Below are 21,037 nucleotides of genomic sequence, written 5' to 3' on the forward strand. Positions count from 1 at the left end.
CGAACCCGCGGCGGGAGTGTCGCCGCGCCGCCAGCGCAGCACTCTACCAAGCGCGCCACGGGCTCGGCCCACTAGCATCTCTTTAATAAAAGGTTTGTACTGGGTTTTTTTGTTATTTTTTTGGCAGCTGGCCGGTCCAAGGATCCAAACCCTTCGCCTTGGTGTTAAAACACCATGCTCCAACCGAGCTAACTGGCAAGCCCTTGTATTGATTTTAATAACCACTATTAGTCCAGTCCTCTACAGTATGGAAAGAGCCTGTGGCTTGGAGTCAGGCCTGGGTTCCAGTCGTGGCTGTGCTACTTCCCAGCCGTGTGACTTTGGGCAAATCATTTCACCCCTAAGGCCTCAGGATCCTCACAAAGCTGAACTCCTACTTCTTTCCTCACAGAGCCTGGGGAAGGATGGACACACTGACTTGAAAATGCCTTTGCAAACTGTGTTTTGGAATCCTGAGTTACCACGGTAGTGTCTCTCCTCAAAAGGGCCATCAACCAAAGGCCATGCTCTATATTTGGGTGCTGGGACCATCTTCCACATTTCCAAGATAAAGCCAGTGCTAGCTGGGAAACAGCAATAAACAAGGAGCTAAAACAAACAAAGCAACATTTCTTGCAGTACCACAGGCCCCCTCTCACCTTGACGTAGTGACAAAGTTCAGGATATTCATTCATAAACACAGAGTATAGAGTGAACCCCCACTCATTTTGAAAGAGGTAGCATCAGCTAAGCAGTGGGAAGAGTGGTCTCACTTTACACCCCACACCAAAGAAAATCAGAGAATGTGAGCCATTGCACCCACCCTGAGGCCTTGCAGAACTTGAGAAGGCCCTTTGTGATGCTCCCATCCGAAGCTTGAGTTGTTCCTGGGCTATCAGGCAGAGAGGTTCCAGGGGCGAGGATGGTCTGCTCAAGTAGCCCAGACTGATCATGATCTTAAGCCAGTTCCCTAGGACTAGTGGAGAGAAATGGGGGGGTGGTTAACAGGCCATGGCCAGGATATAAGAGCCCAGGAAAACAGTAGTAGGGGTACTGGTCCTGCTGGGAGCCCTTCCAGCTCAAGTGGCTTTGATGAGTTACACCGTCAGGCACCACGCTGGGGCCACCTGGGACTCAGAAGTACCCACGCAGTTGTCAAATCTGTGGATCCATTGGTAGTGTCAGCACAGCCCTGAAAAGGGCCTGAGTAACACACCAGCATAGGTGGGGATGGGGCAGGGGTGCAGAGCTCGAAGTACAAAGATTTTCATCCTTGTATATCAAAACTGGGCTCTCTGGGCTGTGACTTTGTCTAATGGCGCCTTAACAGCTAAAGCAGGAGAAAACCAAATCAAGAAGGGGGTGTGTCTTCTGGGAGTTTATACAAGACTCCAATATTTTACTAAGGGCCAGGCACTGGGAAAACTGCAGGGGACAAAACAGCCATAGTCTTAGTGCAACTATCTCCCCCATGCTGTGTAGCTTCACACCAAACTGAGGTCCTGAGAAAGGATACTCTTTCATTTTCCCAATAGTGTAATTGCCAATGGGAGTGAGTAAGAATTCCCAGGAGCTGTAGAGAGGGTTTCTGGGCTGTGGGTGGGGGGTGAGGGCAGGCAGTAAATAGCCAAAACACCAACTAGATGAGGTTGTGATTATCTAGCTGGGGAGCCCAGGACCACACGGTGCAGGGAAGATCCAGGTTTTGTGAAGTCTGAGATACACATGATTTGGTGGCCTTCTTGAAGAATACAAAAATAGAAACACAGAATTTCCCAGGACACTGGAAGAGGCTAGAGCAAGTGAGGGGCCCTAAACGTCATTACCTTCACGGTTATGTTCACCTGAGGGCTAGTTAAACCCCAGAGAGAACTGCTATATTTCACTTTTAGGCAAGGCTCAAGGGTCCCAGACCCACACCTCTTTTGAACTCCAGTCACGGACCTTAGGAAGCAAATACTGCATAGCCAATCTGGAATACCAAGGATTAGATAGGCCATAGATACCAAGATTTAGATGGGACAGAAAAAGGAAGTTCCGGGCTATAAGTGAGGGTATTTTCCCTCAAAGCTTTTTCTATGTCTGTATTTATCACTGAATTGTCCCAGTATGGTTTTAAAGCAAGTTTTATGAATCTTATTTGCCTAACAGGAATCTGAAGTACGGTTTGTCAAAACCACACAACTGGTATGGAGTGGTCATTAGAACCCAGGGCTCCTCTTCACCGACTCACTGTTCCTAATTAAGGGTGTTTAGTGGCTTGGAGTCTAAAATCCTGTGAAGTGTTCTGATTTAAACCTCTACACCAGGAAAGGCTTTTTTACACTACCCCATTCTAGTTTCATGCTCATTCCTGAAATTCCAGTTGGTTTACCTAGCACCTAGTGTTGTTTACAAAAAAGGCCACAGTGCTGTTAGCACTCAAACTGCAGATATTAAACAGATGTAAAACTAAACATTCTGTGGTTCATTACAGAGCTAGCCATATTTCAGTAAGGAAGGGAAATGATGGCTGTATATCCACTACTTACCTCAAAGCATGTTGCAAGAGAATTAGTTACCTGTCATGCTTTGAAATCTCTGGATGAAAGTGCTTTGGAAGCACAAAGCATTGTCACTTTTCTCACAGGGAGCGTCCGCTTGTATACCAGCAGTATTATTTTACAGAAGACAAATTAACTGAAGGCTTTTCTTTTATTACATCTAAAGAGCTCTACATAAACAGGTAACATTCAATAGGTAAACAATTTTTTTCCAATGCATGTAATAAATATTTTCACTTGGTACTTTTATACAAACTGACATTGGTCTACTATACATTTTTAAAAGCCATTTTACTGGTTTGGCATGCGGCATGGAAATTCTAAGAGAGAAAGTTTTAAGGCAATGAATCACAGATTTAAGTTCATGGAATTTATGGTAACTTTTATATCTGTTTATATACATTTTCCCCTTTGTTAATTAAACAATTAACAGCAGCACACTCTGGGACCACCAGCTATTCTCCCTCCCTCTTTCTTAAATCTAAGCTTTGTGTTTAATTAAAAAACAGAATTCAACATATATTGATAAAACAAAATTCTTACTAAAATAATTTTAAACGTGCCTTAAAAAGTCCTGAAGATCTTGAAAGTTTTATGTAATTGAAATTGTTTTATAAACATTGTTCTTTCCACATTAATTTACAATTGGGACATATTTTCATTCAGTTTCAGACACTTAAAGGAAAATCTGCAAAGAAATCACATTTTTCAGAAGTTTAAGTGAATCTTTTCTAAGTCAGTAATGATATATAGACTTGTGGTAATGTCTAAATAACAGAAAATTTTAATGCTCAAAATAAATTAGTAAACCAAGTGTGGCATGGTTAAGGTTCAGATTGTTTTTTTAAAAAAAGATGTGTCCAATAATGCCCACGAAGTAATTAAAAGCCACTTCAATCCTGCTCATCGAACAGCTATTTTATCACAGATGTTTACATACATATATACATACACACACTCACATATAGTGCTGTACAGAAACATAAACATACACACACCTATTATGAAAGATCAAGGCAAGGGGGATGGTAGCAACTTGCCTAAAGATTCTGAGAATTGCTATTTATCTACAGACAGCATGTCAACGTTGACATGGGATGGGAAGTGAGAGTGGGCTAAGGAAAAAAGATATGAAGTGACTGTGGGCTTTTTTTTTTTAAACTCAGGAAATAAAGATGTAGTGCATGACTCTACTAATAATTATTACAGATCATGAAAGTCTCTATGAGACCAACAGAGTGATAACTATTACTTAATGCAACATTTTGGAAAGTCAATAACTGAAGGAAATGAACTCCTCACAAAAGTGGAATGAACTAAAATAAAAAGACAACTGACTGGTTAGTTTCTCCCACGGAGATATGACCGAAGCCACTGGACAGACGTTTATTTCTCCTTATTACATGTTCTTCCCTTAGAGGTTGGTATGATGCAGGACACAGAGGGAAATTAACTAACCCTCTCCAAAACTGGGCTTCTTCAGAAAGTAGAGGGACTGGTTTTCAATTAGATCATTCAAAGAGTTTGTAATTCAGCGTCATACACAAAGTTACTGTTCAGAATTTTGAGACCACTAACAACAGAAAAAGAAAAAAAAAAAAAAACAGGAATAAAGAAAACCATTTTACCTTAGATAGTAGAATTAACAGAAATGTTTCCTATTACAGTGTGAAATAGGAAACAACTCCCCACAATTTTAGTAATTTCTACTCCAATCCAAATTTAGACACAAATTATGGTACTATTAAAAATTAGCCTAAGATGGCAATGAGAGTTCTTAAAATGTTTATTCACCATAACACCAGATTCATTAAAAACTTAACTATTTTCTGTTTTAACTGACAATTTTTTTTTTAAATTGCAAATTGTGACTATATTCAGCCATTTATTTATGTGTGGAATACACATGCGTAGGGGAAGACTATTTAACTCACTTGTTACTCACACACACTTGTTTATAAATACATATATACACACACACATATACATATCAACACCAACTTTTTTTCCCCAAAATTCAAGTCAACAATTTAGTGGCAGACAGATGCTGTAAAAACAGGTATTATTTTTAGATGCCACACAGTCATGTGAACCACTAATTTTATCATACAACTGAAGATACAGCCATCTTGAATTCTACCTGGATTAAGTAGGTTATTTTGTTACCAATGCAAGGTTTAAAACAACAAGTTTATACACAAAGGTGGTCCTTCATCGACTCTGAGAACACTAACAGTTGTGATATAAAAATCCAGTCTGGAAAACTGGCGATCATTATGCCCCTTTATCTTTTCTGTTAAACCTGCATTCTCAATCAACTAAAAAATATTTTCCACACCTGAGAACATAATACCTTCTCTGATGAGGATTTTGGAACACATATAGAACCACTTTTCCTTCCCTCCAACCCTTACTCATCTCCTGAAAAACAGTTTTCAATATATTTACGTTCCATTATTAATATGAGTAGATCAGATTGATCCCCATAAATTCTAAAAAAATGACTGTCCTATGTCATGCTTGTTGTTAAAAGGTGAAGATAAAAATAAACAAGGTAAACAGGCTAAGAAAATAAGTACTCAGAACCAGAGAGTAAAAATGACTAAGGGTCAAACCCACTTTGAATTTCAACTGTTTATCAAATAGTAGATTTCTACAGATTGACATATATAGTGCACTGTATTTTCCAAAAAGAATTTATTCTTAGGATAATTGACTTATCTTTCTTTTTGAGGTGATGTAACCTTACCTCTGTTAGCTGCATAAGACACTCAACAGGGCTTTCTAAGATATTTTTACTTCCTAATTTGGTATGAAGATCTTCCACGAAAACTTGTTACCCTGTGGCCAAAAAAGCAGGTATTCACAGACTTGGTTTACAAACACAATACTGGCAATCCAGATTGAGAATAAAGAAGTAGACTAAAGTGTATTATTCACAGGTCTGCTAAGCCTACTCCTCACCCAGACGGCTTTACTCCAATAACTCTAAAATGTATTCTCAGGGGGTATTATAGCAAATAAGAGAGAACATATGATGGAGAACATGCAATTGGAATAGTTGATAAAGATGCTCACATGTGAGTTCAAGACCTTCAAAGCACTTTGAAAGCAGCAGGCAACTGATATATTAACTGAATGCAAACTTGAGAGGAGAGAGAACAGTAACAACAGAAAAATACACACAGACACACTACGCGGAACACCCACACCCGCAAGCTATGTCTTGAAAATACATAGGGAATGCAGTGGGACAGATGAGATTTATAACTTAAGGCTGGATAAAATATGCACACACACACAAACAGAATCCAAGTCTGTCATTTTTAGAAAATGGAAATCAAACTACCCCCCCACCCCCTCCCACAACAAAGAAAAGCCCACAATTTAAAACTTCATACATGCAATTCCTTTTCTGTTATTGCAAAAAAAATAATAATAATAATAATGCCATTGAAGTAAAATAAAACTAAAACCAGGACAAATGATGAAAAAATCTTCAGAATCCAGAAAAAAATGAACTGAAGGTGGTTTGTTTGTGAGTACTTGTTTTTTCTTTTTTCTTTTCTTTTCTTTTCTTTCCTTTTTTTTTTTTTTTTTTTTTAAACAAGTGTTTTATCAGACAGGCAGTCTTAGATTTATATACAAAAGTAAAACTGAAAATATAGTTTTGTTCTCTGTACATTTCTTTTAATTCTTTTCCCTAAAAAAAGGAAAAAACACGCTTGTGTACTTTTCTAAACAGAATAAGGTAAAACAGCACAAAGTTCTCTTCTTTCTGCCAAGTTCATTTAATCAGAGACAGGGACGGGAGCAGCAGGGGCAAGGAAATCAGTCCAATGAAATGATGTCTGGTATGATGCCGAAGATGGATGCTGTGTCCGTGCTGCTCCTGTTTGTGACGGTGTGGCTATGGTTCTCCCTTAGGCTGTTGGAGGATACGAGGCTGCTGTTACTGCCACTACTGCTTCCGTTGGTGGTTGGCAGAGAAGTACTGCCTCCTGCACTTAACTGATCGAGAAACATCTGTGAGGAGGTATATGGAAAAAAACGAGAAGAGTGTAGGAGGTCTTGATCATCTGAAACTGCTGCTGCTGCAGCGGCAAGCAAAGAGGTGTTGTAATGCTAGGGAGGGGAAATAAAAAATAAATGTTAATTATACTTATAAATTAATACATTCTTTTCATAGCAGAACCAAGTCCTAAATTTAATATATCCTGAGTATCTGGTATTTCTGAAATATTTAATACGACATTTTTGCAAAATCAAATGGCCTTATGTAATGAATAAATCATTGATCTGGACAAAAAAAAATTTTTTTTTTTTTACTGTTTTTGTTTTCATTTGCATTACTCTTGCTCTTAAGAAGATATCTGGCCAAGAAATCTACCAGTCAGTATGACTCATTGCCCTCTGTTTCTTTATAAAACAGTACTGGAAACCAAAAAATACACACTGTTCTTACTAGATACTCAGGCACAGCTGAAACTAGGAATTTTTATTTAAATTCTTAGAGCCATATCAATAATAGGTATAGTCACTCCGAATTTTCCAAGTAAATTTATTCTTTATCTTAGCTAAATATAGTCATGTGTCGCTTAATGACGGGGATATGTTTTGAGAAATGCCTCATTAGGTGATTTTGTTGTCATACAAACATTACAGGGTATAATAACACAAGCCTAGATGGTATAGCAGCCAACTACACACCTAGACTATATAGTATATAGCCCATTGCTCCTAGGCTACAAACCTGTACAGCACGTTATTGTACTGAATACTGTAGGCAACTGTAACACAATGGTAAGTACTCGAGTATCTAAACATATCATAAACACAGAAAAGGTACAATAAACATATGGTATAAAACATAAAAAAAGGACCACCTGTATAGGGCACTTACCATGACTGCAGCTTGCAGGACTAGAAGTTACACTCTGGATGAGTGAGTGAGTGGTGAGTGAAGGTGAAGGCTTAAGACATTACCATGCACTACTGTAGACTTTATAACCACTGTACACTTACACTAAACTTATAAAAAAATGTTTTTCTTTCTTCAATAATAAATAACCCCTAGTTTACTACAACTTTTTTACTTTTAAGCTTTTAAATTATTTTTTAACTCTTTTGTAATGACAGCTTAAAACGAACACATTGTACAGCTGTACAAAAATATTTTTTCTTTATATCCTTATTCTGTAAGCTTTTTTCTATTTTTTAAATTTTTTTATTTTGTTTTTACTTTTTAAACTTTTTTGTTAAAAACTATAATACAAACACACACATTAGCCTAAGCCTATGCAGGGTCAGGATCATCAACATCACTGTCTTCCACCTCTACATCTCTTCCTACTGGAAGTTCTTCAGGGGCAATTACATGTATGGAGCTGTCATCTACTGTGATAACAACCCTCCTTCTGGAATTCCTCCTGAAGGACCTGCCTGAGGCTCTTCTTGAGGAACTGTCACTCTTCAGAAATATGTTCATGATGGTTTGCTTGGTTTCTTTTTTTCATCATAGATTTGCTTGTAAGCAGATAATATACCAAGCATATTCCTCTCGATTAATGACAACCTTTCAGTGTTGGGGGTCCATGTTTTCAAACTTTTTAAGGAGCTTGTTGAGGTCTGCAAAACCTTCTGCTAAACCCTTCACTTGAATTTTCATAGGGGTTGTTGTTCTTTTTCTTTCCCTGCAGCTTCCTTTTCTCTTGCCTCTTCTTTAGCTGTGCATTCCTGTTCCAGTTCCAACAACTCTTCTTTAGTCAACTCCTCAGGAACCACCTCTAGAAGTTCCTCAATGTCATTCTCATCCACACCCAGGTTAAAGTTGTTTGCCATCTCAACCACAGCCTTCTTGATTTTTGCAACCTCCTCATCCTTGGCAAATCCTTTGAAGTCATGGACGAACCTCTTGAGTGTCTTCTCCCACATGCCATTCATACACTCCTGGGTGATATTGTCCCAAGCCCAAGCAAGATTCTTTACACAATCACAGATGTTGTAATCCTTCCAGAAATGCATCAGTGTCTTCCTTAGTTGCAGCAATAGCCTAGGAAATGGGCCTCCTCAGGTACTAGGGCTTTAAAAGCTGCTATATCTCCTTGATCCACTAGTTGGATCAAAGAGGCAGTGCTTGGAGGAAGAAATATCACTCTGATGCTGGGATGAAGATCCCAATAAAAGGAGGATGTGTGGGAGCATTATCAATAACAAGGAAAATCTTGAAAGGTATATTATTCTCTAAACAGTACTTCTCCACTTCACTGGCACAGCAATCCATGAGGGTATCTTGGAAGAGTAACTGGGTCATCCATAACTTCTTATTGCTCCTGCAGTATGCTGGAAGTGGGTGCTTACTGATATGCTTCAAGGTCCTGGGGTTCTCACTGTGCCAGATCCCAAAGGGTTTTAATTTGTTGCCTATGAAACTGCCCCTAAAAGAAAGACTGTCATCTTGTTCTTAAAAGCCTTGAAACCTGGCATTGACTTGGCCTCCTTATGTTGAAAATCCTTTTAAGCATCTGTTTCCAGAATAGGAAAGTTTCATCCATATTGAAAATTTGCTCTGGCAAATAATTTTTCTCCTCAATCAGCTTATCTAGAATTTCCAAAAATTCTTCACCTGTCTTCACATTGGCACTTGCAGACTCACTGCTGCTCACTTTCACATTATGTTATGAATAATGATTCTTGAATCATTTAAACTACCCATAGCTAGCAGTAAATTCAACATCGTAGTCAGGTCCAGCCTTTTCTTTCAATATCACAAACTTTTTGCTTTGGCCATGACTGACTGCTAGGATGCTGAGAGGGATATAATTCTGTGTCTGGTCTTCAATCCAGGTAATTAGAAGTTTCTCCATATCTGTTATAGGCCCTTCTCAAATTTTTGTTAGCCTTGTTGCCTTCAATGAAGCAAATCTTTTAATAGCTTCCATCACTTTGATCGTAGTTACGGTGGAATGGGACTTGTCTGACTGGCGAGCAAGAACCATCACTGATTTTTCACCTTTGTAGTCCTTAATCCCTTTTAATTTCGTTTCCAGGTCAATCACTCAATGTGGCCTCTTACAGGCAACATTAGCAGTGGACTTTATATATTTAGGGGCCATGATGAACAAAACAGCACATGATTAAATCAAGCACAAAAGAAAATGGTGCAATCAAGAGATGCAGTAAACATGAGACGTCTGAGGCTGCTGCTGGTGTAACTCAGCATACTGTTTTACCGTATCTTTTTTTTACTAGAAGGAATACTCTAAGATAATGATAAAAACCATAGTATAGTAAATACATCAAGCCACTAACATGGTTGTTTATTATCATTATCAAGTTTTATGTACTGTACATAACTGTACGCACTATATGACTGGCAGCATAAGTTTGTTTACACCAGCATCACCATAAACATGTGAGTAATGTGTTGTGCTACAACTTTACCATGGTTATGACTTCACTAAGTGATAGAAACTTTTTAGCTCCAATATAATCTTATGGGACCACATATGACGGTGTTAGTCTTGTTGCCTTCAGTGAAGCAGATCCTTTAATAATTTCCATCACTTTGATCGTAGCTGTGGTGGAATGCACAGGATATTATTTCTCTCAATTCCCTGGGTCCAAGGCCCTATTCTCCCCATCTTCCAATTCGTCCTTACATTCACACCGTCGTACACGGTCCCTTGTTGACTGAAATGTCATTATGTGGTGCATGACTGTATTATACTTTAAAATATTTTTAATGTACATTAAAAATAACAGTAGTTTTTTTTCATGTAACATACCTGATTGTCTCCTGATAAGAAAGGAAAGAAATCTAATCCTGTGGGAGAAAAAATTATTTTAGTTTTGGGAAAAAGAAACAAAAACAAAACAAAGAAAAAAAAGCTTTCAAATACCCCAATAATTAAAAAAACAAATTCAAGTCTTAAATGCTATGTCATTTACAATTTCATTTATACGTAAAGAGTTGTGCTGAGTGTCTTATGTCTCTCCCATCTCCAGATTATTAAGGCTGAAGTCCAAGCTTTAATAATGATTTGCCCTCCCCTTGACTCCACTTGAGGGACTTGGACCATTGCTGCCCTGTCAGATCAAACACTGATCCCTTAAACTGGCACAGCACTTTTTATAAATACTCTCGCTGACTCCTCTTAAAAAACCTTTCAATCTACTCTAATTTACTCCTCACAAGTGCCTCATAAAGCATGTAATTATTTTTGGCCTCATTTTGCAGACAAGAAAGTTTGAAGTTGAAAGAGGTTATAAGCTATAGCACAGATTTTCTTTCTCTCTCAAATTGCTCATTTGCCACGTCTGTACCAGATTCTAAATCAGAGACTACAATGGCATGCAGGTTGGGGAGAGATCTGAGAGCTGGGATGGTGCTATAACAGAATGCCCAGCCCTGATCCCTGGCTTCCTGGGATTCAATGCAAGCAGGCCCTTCCAACCCACATTCTTGTCTACATCACCCAATGTGTAATGCAACAAAGAGCAAGTAAACCAACATTAATGAAATGCCTCGTTATGATATCTAAACTTGGGGGAAAGAACAGCAGATGTAGATAAAAATAAGACAACCACACAAATACTCTCTGGGGATCCATCCACTGACTACAATAGAACAGATTACAACATGAGGACCAACAATATATATAGCACTGTGGTTCTTGATAGTGATAGTATGTCTCATACGTATAGAAAAAAGACATGGAAAAATATCTAACAAACTGCTAAGAGTACCTGTAACTACTGGGGAGTGGGCTTGGAGAAGGGTAGAGGAAATCTTTCACTTTATATTTTTGTATTAAATTTTCTACAATGAGCATATATGGCTTTTTTGTGGGAAAAAAAATAAAGAAAGAAAAAAAGAAAAATGTTCTTAGACTATATGACAAATACAAATTATTAAATTATGAAGATATATGAAAATTAATAATTGTTTTTGATAATGCAAATGATTATTATAAACTCAAAATATATTATACAAATGGGTATATTGACATTTCAAACTGCTTTTAAAGAGAAGAATCAGGTTCACTAGAACAAAAATTAAAACTTTCAAATGTGTCAATTCAGAATTATCCAAACGATAATACAATATAGTTACCCACAATGCCTGCTTCATTACAACTAGAATCAGAAAACAAAAACTAATGTTCATAAAAATTAAAATTCAAAGCCACATATTAGAAGTCATCCAAAAACAACTTGCAGAATACTTTGAGGCCTACGAAACCTAAAGATCATTGCACTAGTTATACCACTGGTAGCAAAACATTGACTACTGATGAAAGTACGACCAAGCAACTGGGTCAGTATTTGCAACCACAGTATATTATTTCTCTCAATTCCCTGGGTCCAAGATGTTCTCTCCATCTTCCAATTCTTCCTTAGACTCACCCAGAAAAGGACTAGATAGATCAAAGGCATTCATAATGCTATGTGACAATACAGAAGAACCAGTGACTTACCTTGTAAGTCATAAGGCATGGGTGTCATGTGGAAAGGATGCCTGTAGTCTTGGATAAGGGAGGTGTTAATGTAGCTGGTGTCTACAGCAGGAAGGCTTGGGGTACGTGATACTGGAGATGCTTGATGTGGAAGACTTAAAATGCTATAAGAAGGAAAGGTATGCATAATTTTCATGAGTCAGTTAAACTTTTAAATTTAACAAATGAAGGGGTTGCATCTGATAATAAACCCTTGCTTTTGTGCTGGAAATAAAAACAAAAACAAGCAAATTACTATATAATTTAGACTATCCACCATTATTAGGAAATAATTTGCATACTCAGTAGCATTTTGCAGAGGCTATTGGGAAAAATGGTTGGATTCAATGGTAACCAACGTTCACAAACCACACACAGTCTTTGCAGTATCATCACCTATACTTGCAGGGTAAAGTTATAGCTGAGCTATATGAGCAGGAATGTAGGGTAAAGTTATAGCTGAGCCACTTCAATGGGATATAAGTGAAAGGTATCTACAGCAGACGAAATCCTGAAACCTTTTTTAAAATAAGTGCTGGAGTGTTGGCTAGTAAGAACAAAAAGTTCTAGCAAAGAAAACACATATAGATAAGACTGGCGGAATGCAGTAATCTGCATAGTTAGAAGTTAATAGCTGGCCCCCCAGACTTGAAAGCTTTATGAGAACAAAAGCTGGGTAGTGTTTATCCTGGTATACCCAGTGCCCAGCAGTCATCAGCACATTGTTTGCATAAAACGCCTGCTGAATCAAACAAAGGCAATGAGACAAGGAGAAGAAATGTTCCAAAATGAATAGGTGGTGGAGAGATTTTAAATGGAGAATAGCATAACCGGAAAAAGAAAAAAAGAGAAACTCTAGAAAAACAGAGTGAAGTATTTAAAAAGCTGAGTAGTCAAATTTCTTTTTCTTTACCAAAAATTGAGGAAAAAGCAAAAAGGAAGAATTTAACTGATTTTGAAAAGAAAAAGGATTATAACAGTCCTGGAAGGACACATAAGGGTTATATGTTACCCCAACTGTATATAGTAGGCTAATAGGCATAAAAGTTATGGAAAATAAAGAAAAACAAAGAAATAAAGAGGCTGTATTTTGCTTTTAATACTTCATATAAAGTACTTGGGATGTGGAAATGCAATTTCCAATGGTACAGAATATTTCGAAAGATGCCAAGGCTGGATTTCCGGGAACAGAGTTCTAGTTATGACCATCTACCACATTTTTATGAATGGGATGTGAAAGTTAAAAACAGTCTCATCCGCCTCATAAAAATGTTTCATCTAATGGAAACTTAATTAAACCTCTTATATCTATAAAAAGTACCATTTTCCATTAGCTGTGTCCTCTTATAATGCATAAGGGATTACAAGAGAGAAGAAAGCAGTTGAAATGCTAGTCTTTGAAAACATGTTGGTATACCAAACAGTATAGGAAATTTCTGGATGAATACTAAACATTCAGTGGTTGAAGACAACAAAATGTTTCACAGTTAGTGATGTTTGCCTCTTTCTAATTCCTGGCTGGCTGCTTTTCTTTCAATATTGCGATAATGTTTTGAAGTGCATTTCCACCTTAACACTACACAATAAAAAACACAATTTGCCAGGCTTAGGTTTCTAGTTACTGGCTAGTCATTACTGGAAAATGGCTAATAATGTTGACTATGGTGTTATTCTTAAAAAGATGTTGTAAACTTTCAGGCTTCTTGTTTTTATCTGAAAACAGAGAGAGAGAATGGTCTGGCATTTGCAAATACTCTATCTGGGTTCAATTAGTCACCAGGAAGCTCAGGAAGTAGTTAATGCATCTAATGTAATTTTCCAAACATAATAAACAGAGCTATTTTGGAGAAACAGAAAAGTAAATATCCAAAGAAGAAACATGAGATTTCTAAACACTCAAAAATTTTCTGTTAAGAAAAAAAAAATTGCCAGACAGTAAAACTACTGAATAGTTTACATATATACATATGACTACTATTAATATTCTAAAGAATAGAACATATATAATGAAGTATTTAACCCAAGAGAATTATACACTTAGAGATTTATGAAATATCTTTTAATGTAATTATGGCATTACAAATCATATGACAATATGTATTTGGTCATTTTATGGTTTGATATTTATAAAATATTTTGAAATCAAAATTCTATAGATACTTATTCTAACTATGCTAACTCCAGGTAATCTTACTTTTCTTTTTCTCCTACTTAGATTTATAAAATATGCTGGTGTAATAATGTCAGGCTTGCTGGGTAACAGCCATCAAAATAGGCTTTCATTAGAGGTAATATTCATAATACTTAATATTTCACTTTGTTTAGAATACTACTACTACTTTTAATGTCTTTGTTTCTATGTGTCTATACACTGAGATGAAATAAAAATATCAATCTGCATAATACTTGTATGTTTGACTGAAATGTTTTAATCTCATCATACGATATCAAATCTGAAGATGATTTGGCTCCAAGCACAAAAATACCCGCTCTTGGTCTGGTGTCAACTTTTCCTCTTGAACCTTGAAATTTGTAACAATGCCATCTATGGACTTTCCTTCTCTTCTTTTCCTTCTTTCTTCTGGCACTACTGTTTGTTGGAGGACTTTTTGAATAGCTCCTACTCAGTTACAACAAGCCACATGATTCTCCTGATAAACACCTAAAAAGAGGCACATCTATTTCTAGATTTACTATTATTAGCGTGCAACAGATGAAATTTTTTTGGTGAGAATCCCCAATGTGCCTATCAGACTAACAATCTGTTATATCTAGAGTATATCTAGAGTTTGCTACTTGTTTTATCATCCTCCTACAAAGTATTAAGCTCTTTAAGGTTAGGACTACATTTACTCATTTTATTATCATCCACGCTCAGCACAGGGCATTTTACACAAAGTAGATAACAGTGTTTCATGAACTGAACTGAAGCATAACCAAGGTACATTATTATTGACATGAGACTATTGGGAAATATGGGAAATACATCTGCAAAACAGAAAATATTGTGTACTGCAACTTAAGTCATCTTTGACCTCTTTCATCGCCAGCCTCACACATAGGCTGAGGCAGGTTTAAATCATCTGGTTTTCTTCTGCTTTCCACTTGAAATACTCAACTTGGGGTTAAATTTACAGCATAGATTTTCCAGTTCAAGCAAATGTTTTGAATCCTATGAGCAGTATCAGGATCACCTGGGAACTTACTAAAAATACAATTTTTCTCAGTCCCTACTCCTGATTCAGACATTGGGGAGCAATGAGTGAGTTTTAATAAGTGCTCAGGTGATTGTGATGTAAACTAAAGTTTGAGAACCACTATACTAGAATCATCTTTTGATATGAATACTCTATCCAAGAGACCCTTTTAATGCATTACCCTAATCTCTCAAGAATATTAAACATCTGGGGAAAATTCAACCTATTCTTTTTTTTTTTTTTTTTTTTTTTTCTTTTTCGTGACCGGCACTCAGCCAGTGAGTGTACCGGCCATTCCTATATAGGACCCGAACCCGCGGCCGCTGGGAGCGTCGCCTGCGCTCCCAGCGCAGCACCCTCCCAAGTGCGCCACAGGCTCGGCCCTCAACCTATTCTTTGATTGCTAAGTTAAGTTTTAAAATCAGGCATAATCATTGTATCTGGCAGGTCTTAAATCCTTATTTACCAAATTAACTTTCACAATGACTTTTTTTTAAAGGTCTCAGCACTTACCCTTTATTATTTAGTGGTGATGTGGGAGATAGGGAAGGACAGGTCCTCTTGGCAGATGGCTCTTCTTCCTCTTCATCAGATGAACTGTCTATGGTTAGGTCAATCACCTCTACTTTCTTGTTTTTATTTGAGGACTGGTGGTGAGAAGTCACCTGATGCTCCAATGTGGAGCTCAAGCATCCTGTGTGGGAATAATTACAATACAAAGCACAGAAGACCTAGGATACCCTGCATCTTTTCTTTTCTTAGTTTTCCTATAGATTAATGCATCAGTTACAATTTAGACTCACAATATGCTGGGCCAGAGAGTGGAAAACCAACAGTGACTCTGTTCCACTAAAAACTACTATTTATTACTGATTGTTAAAGGGCTATTTTGAAAAACAATTCTGAATTATGGCAAACAACCAAAATGTATGTCTTATGTTCACTTCAGAATAAAAGCAGTTTGAGAGCAGTTTGAGAAACATTATATATGTTTACCTGTAGAGTACCTGGCATACTTAAGAAATATTATGATAACATTTTTAAAAACCTCATAGCCTTCTTCCAGCAAAAACATACTAAATGTCAGGAAAAAAATGTAAATGAAAAAAGAATGTTCACTACTTGGTACCAAATCTGTTGAAAATTTAAAAAGGATATTGTTTCAAAAGCAGTTCTCTACAAATGACTTATTAGATTATGCTACCTTGAAATCTTATATCAGAAACATTTTAAAGCTGGCAAAAAAGTGAATTTAAAAAGAGTTCTACTACTTCTGAACATTTAATCAATAATTTAATAAGAATTATTGAGCTATCCATAAATTGTTCAGTGTTTTTTAAAAATGTATGCATTTTAATATTGAACCAAGGCTTACAGTGGCAGGCAGACAGCCCCACCCTTCTGAAAAACTACCACTCACCATCGACTCCATTGTAAGAGGCAGAAACTTCCTGTACTTCCTTTTTTGATCTCATCGGTGCCCAAGAGCCATCCTCCTTAAATTGTATTTCATCACAATCTGTACAGTACTTCAGGATTTCCATAAACAAACTATAAAAAACAAGTTGTCCTTAGAATATCACATCTTAGATGAAGATAAATTAGAAATATTACTGTTCAAGAAACATTGAGAATTTTTATATTATGTCGAAGTATAAATGAGGAAAAAGAAAGTAGAACAGATAAGTTATATTTGTTCTCAAAATCTAGTGCTAAAAAAAAAAATAGTTACCTAAATTATGGTACATCTATATAAAGAAATCTCATGTAATGATGAAAAATGACAAATTCAAAGATTTTTAATAACAGGGGAAAATGTTTACAAGAAGTGAGAAAAGGCCAAGAAAACTACATTTCAAAAAATAAACTGTGTGTGAGCAGTATATAAACAGCAGTTATCCCTGAATGGTGACTTTATGGGTATTTATTTTTCTTCTGTATACTTTTTTGCATATTCCAAATTGCCTACAATAAGCATGTCTTATTTGATAAAAAGAATCAATACATACCAAAAATATATAATGAAATGTTAAGTCTACTTCATAAAATATCATGCAGACATTTAAAAAATATTTACAAAGAATGCATAAAATTAATTATGGTTATTGTCTTAGGTTATAATGCTAAATGAAACCAAAGGATAAATATTAACAGTGTATAAATACAATCATGTAAAAACAAAACCCAGAAAACTATACATCAAAAAAAGCTTTTTTATTTTCCTGTGTTTTCCAATTTTTCTTTAAAAGACTGTGTGTGTGTGTGTGTGTGTGTGTTTTGTAAGAATAAAGGGGGAAACTTAAAGTTATGTAACATACAGAGTTGGTAAAATATTACTATTTAATTCAGATTTGCAAGTTAGTGATCATAGTCATATATGAAAAATTAAACACAAAACATTTAAGTTACACGTTTACTTTTTTCCCCATGACTGGTCTGACATCTTTAAGCTTTAGGTTATACTTATATTGCTAAATATATTTAATTTCTTATATAACTACCTTCAGATTCATGTTTTCTCAAACACTATAGATAAGTTGCCTTAAGTGTTATGTTTCGTAGATATCCTCCTTTTCACAATTTATTTTTGTTCAGTTGCAAAAAGGCAAAAAAAAAAGGAGGCCACAGAATAGGGGAAATTTTAGAGGAACATTCCAAGATGTCCGGTAGGATAGATATAACATAGGAGTGTTAAAAAAAAAAAAAAAAAAAAAAAAAAGAACTGTCGTGATGCTGTGAACAAGACAAAAAGAAAAAGACAAGTGTATCAGAGGAAATAGAAAAACAAAGGAAGCTGCTATTCAGAGTGCTGATCAGTTTCAGGAGCCCTTACATGGGAGAATAGGTATAACAGCCATGACTTAAGCTTGATCTAATCTCCAGAAACAGGCAAACTTCTACTATAAAAGCCCAATTTTTGATGAGCTTGAGTTAACCAGAATCTCCAGTTCTTTCTCTGATATGGTCTGCACATCTACGGAAAGATGGACTCATGCTAGGAAAAGGTGTAAGTGCATCCTGCTCAGAACCATTGGGGCTTTAAATGGTTAATGTCAAGAGGCACTGATAGTAAAGCAAGAATTTTCAAGACAAGCTACATAAAGTTAACTAATATAATTATTCACTTTTTTTCTTTGTTGCTCTTTTTATTTTTATTTATTTATTTATTTTTACATTCTAAGTTGTTGTTGTGGAGCAGTTGAGGGGGAAGGGGAGAGAGGAAGGGAGAAAGGAATAGAGTGGGAAAAGTGGGGGGGGGGGCTTGGTCAAGGCCCGTGGCACCCTCCTCATTCCAACAGTAAAGCAAGCATTTTCAAAACAAGGGGACATAAAGTTAATTAATTAATATCATAATATTAATTACTCACTTTGAAAATACTGATTTTTAGAATCACGATAATCTTGCAAATATATAACTTAGAAAATACTACCTGTAGAATTTTTATTCCAAACCTGATGGGTAACAAATCCAGACAACAGATGGTCGTTTCAAGTTACAAGAAAAAACTTTAAAGTGACATACCCATCAATAATAAGGTGTTCATATGGGGCCTTCTTATCACAGACAGGACAAACCCAGGTTGGTTTTTTCTCATTCATCTGAATATAAAGAGTTGCATCAAAACACTGCAGATGAGAACACGTAAGGGCCCGACACGGAATTGTCAGCCGCATTTTACCAAGCTTTAAAAGAGGAGAGGAAAAGTAAATATTAGACAACTATCGTTCAAAATTTAAGCTTTGATAGAAATTTAATGAAACAATGTGCATGTGTTCTGATTTAAAGCATATTGTATTTCCTTTTCATCCATGTGGAAGAACATTAGACACATTTTCTGTGAAACATATCTACAGGTTAAAAAATTATACTATTTCTTTGAATATCAAACACAGTAACTACAGAAAATCTATGGCAAAGGTTATTTACTTCAGTCCACAACTCACAAACTAGCTTTTGGTGGGGAGGACCAGGAACCCCATGAAATTATATGCAAAATTTTGCATGTGCATTTTTCTGAAGAGTGCTTTCACCAAATTCTTAAAGCAATCCCTGACCCCCAAAAAGTTAAGAACCAATTAACTAAGGATTACAGAAAGGAAAGAAAGAATATCTTATGAAATACTTCAGGACACAGAGATACAATAATATTTATTATCAGCCTTATCTTTGAATGAGAATAGTTCACAGGACAAAAAGGCATCAATAGTGATTTCCCTATGATGTCTGGCTTAATTGCTAAGTGGCAACTCTGAGGAGGAAGCCAGGTATGTGCACTCTGTGTTTCTTCCCTCACCAGGCACCGTCATAGGCAATTCAGCAAATGGCCCTGGGCCTCTAGCATCTCCAGCAAGTCAGGAGACTTCTCTTCTTGCCCAGGAAAAGTTGCTTGAGTTGTCATTGGTTGTTTGTCCCATGAATAAGGGAATCTGTTTTATCTGCTTCCTGGGCTGCCAGCTATGGCCCAAGGCAGAGAAGCTGCCCAGAGACCTACACCAAGAGGTGCCATTATCATGACCTCCTTCCCTGGAGGACACCTCATTGCACTGTGCGGTCCCTAGAGCCCACAATGGCTATACGGTATAGAAGTCATCTACTTTTAATAGCCACATTATTTGCCAAGTACCAGGAAAAGATTTTCCACATATTTGTAAACTTGAGATATATAAAAGTTTGAAAAGGATATGAGGTAAACGAGGAAAAGATTCTTGGCTTAGAAAAATTTCTGGGAAATGTGCAATTTTCTAGTCTACCAAGGAAATTAACTGTTATTTGGGACCCTAAATTATTGTTCTTGTAAGAATGATTTACTGAGCCTCTAGGAAAGGCACTTAACCTTTCTGGTCCATTTTTCTTATCACACTGTTTCCTTCTTACTTCAACTGGATGTAGCAATGAAGAATAAAAAAGGACCCTGAACATGCCAGATCACAGTATCAGAAGTATGGACAAGAGGGACCCAGAGTAAACTGACAGCTCCCTTCTCTGTGCATATAATTATACATTTATTTCTCTATGTGTCTCCTCCTACTAGAAATAGGTCTCTTTGTCCCCAGCACTTGGAAATGTACCTGCTATACAGCAGGAAGGCAGCCTTATTGTACTGATAAGACTTCAGTTGTGCGCATTCAGTTGAGCAGTTCCAGGAGGCACCATCCATGAAGGGTGTGCCTTTACAAGGCAGAGTATGAGTTCTGGAGTTAGCCTACCTAAGTTTGAATCCTGGTCCCACTACTTACTGTGTGAATCTAGAATGTTATTTTATTTAGTCACTCAACGGTTCAGTTTTGTTAAATGAGGATAAAAATAGCATCTATACTATAAGAATGTGGGGATTAAATTATGTTTACTGCACAGTGCCTGACACACACTAAGTTTTCAAAAATGTCACTATTATTAACTAAATTACAGAAATATATTTGCTTTAAATCCCTTTGTACACTAGAAAATCCACCGAAACCTCAGCTCAGTTATTTTTCTATGCTCATACAGTATTAAATAGCTTCATTACTCCCTTACTGCACTTCTATTCAATTTTTATGATTTGAGTCACAATCACCTGATAAAAAGGCCAAAAGAACAAAATAGTTCTTGTAACACAAAAATCACCTGTTTATCATTAGGCAAGATATGCTGCATTAGTTCAGAAACATTTTCCAAACAGCAATCTAGTTGGCGGGACCAAATTAAATTTTTATATCCGAAATCAAACCTTAACTTACCTGTGAAGTGCAAATTCCTACTGAGTAGGTATTTTTGCTATTGCTTTAATACTACCATAGCCTAAAAATCCTAGGCAAAAACAGTAATAACATTCAAGGT

The 21,037-nt window shown here is 36.5% G+C and overlaps 1 protein-coding gene across 2 annotated transcripts in view; it reads right to left on the bottom strand.

Moving 5' to 3' along the window:
* Positions 1 to 6,289: 6,289 nt before the first annotated feature.
* PIAS1 (protein inhibitor of activated STAT 1) overlaps positions 6,290 to 21,037 on the bottom strand; it is a 111,031-nt gene continuing 96,283 nt past the window's right edge. For both annotated transcript variants that reach the window (XM_063089712.1, XM_063089714.1), the window contains exons 9-14: positions 18,740 to 18,900; positions 16,637 to 16,767; positions 15,730 to 15,910; positions 12,002 to 12,144; positions 10,310 to 10,347; positions 6,290 to 6,647 (exon numbers count right to left, since the gene is read on the bottom strand). In XM_063089712.1, coding sequence (XP_062945782.1) covers positions 6,354 to 6,647; positions 10,310 to 10,347; positions 12,002 to 12,144; positions 15,730 to 15,910; positions 16,637 to 16,767; positions 18,740 to 18,900 — 948 coding nt within the window. In that variant the 3' untranslated portion in view covers positions 6,290 to 6,353. The remainder of the gene's footprint in view (positions 6,648 to 10,309; positions 10,348 to 12,001; positions 12,145 to 15,729; positions 15,911 to 16,636; positions 16,768 to 18,739; positions 18,901 to 21,037) is intronic.

The sequence above is a fragment of the Cynocephalus volans genome, chromosome 3 (assembly GCF_027409185.1).
Source record: "Cynocephalus volans isolate mCynVol1 chromosome 3, mCynVol1.pri, whole genome shotgun sequence".
NCBI lineage: Eukaryota > Metazoa > Chordata > Mammalia > Dermoptera > Cynocephalidae > Cynocephalus > Cynocephalus volans.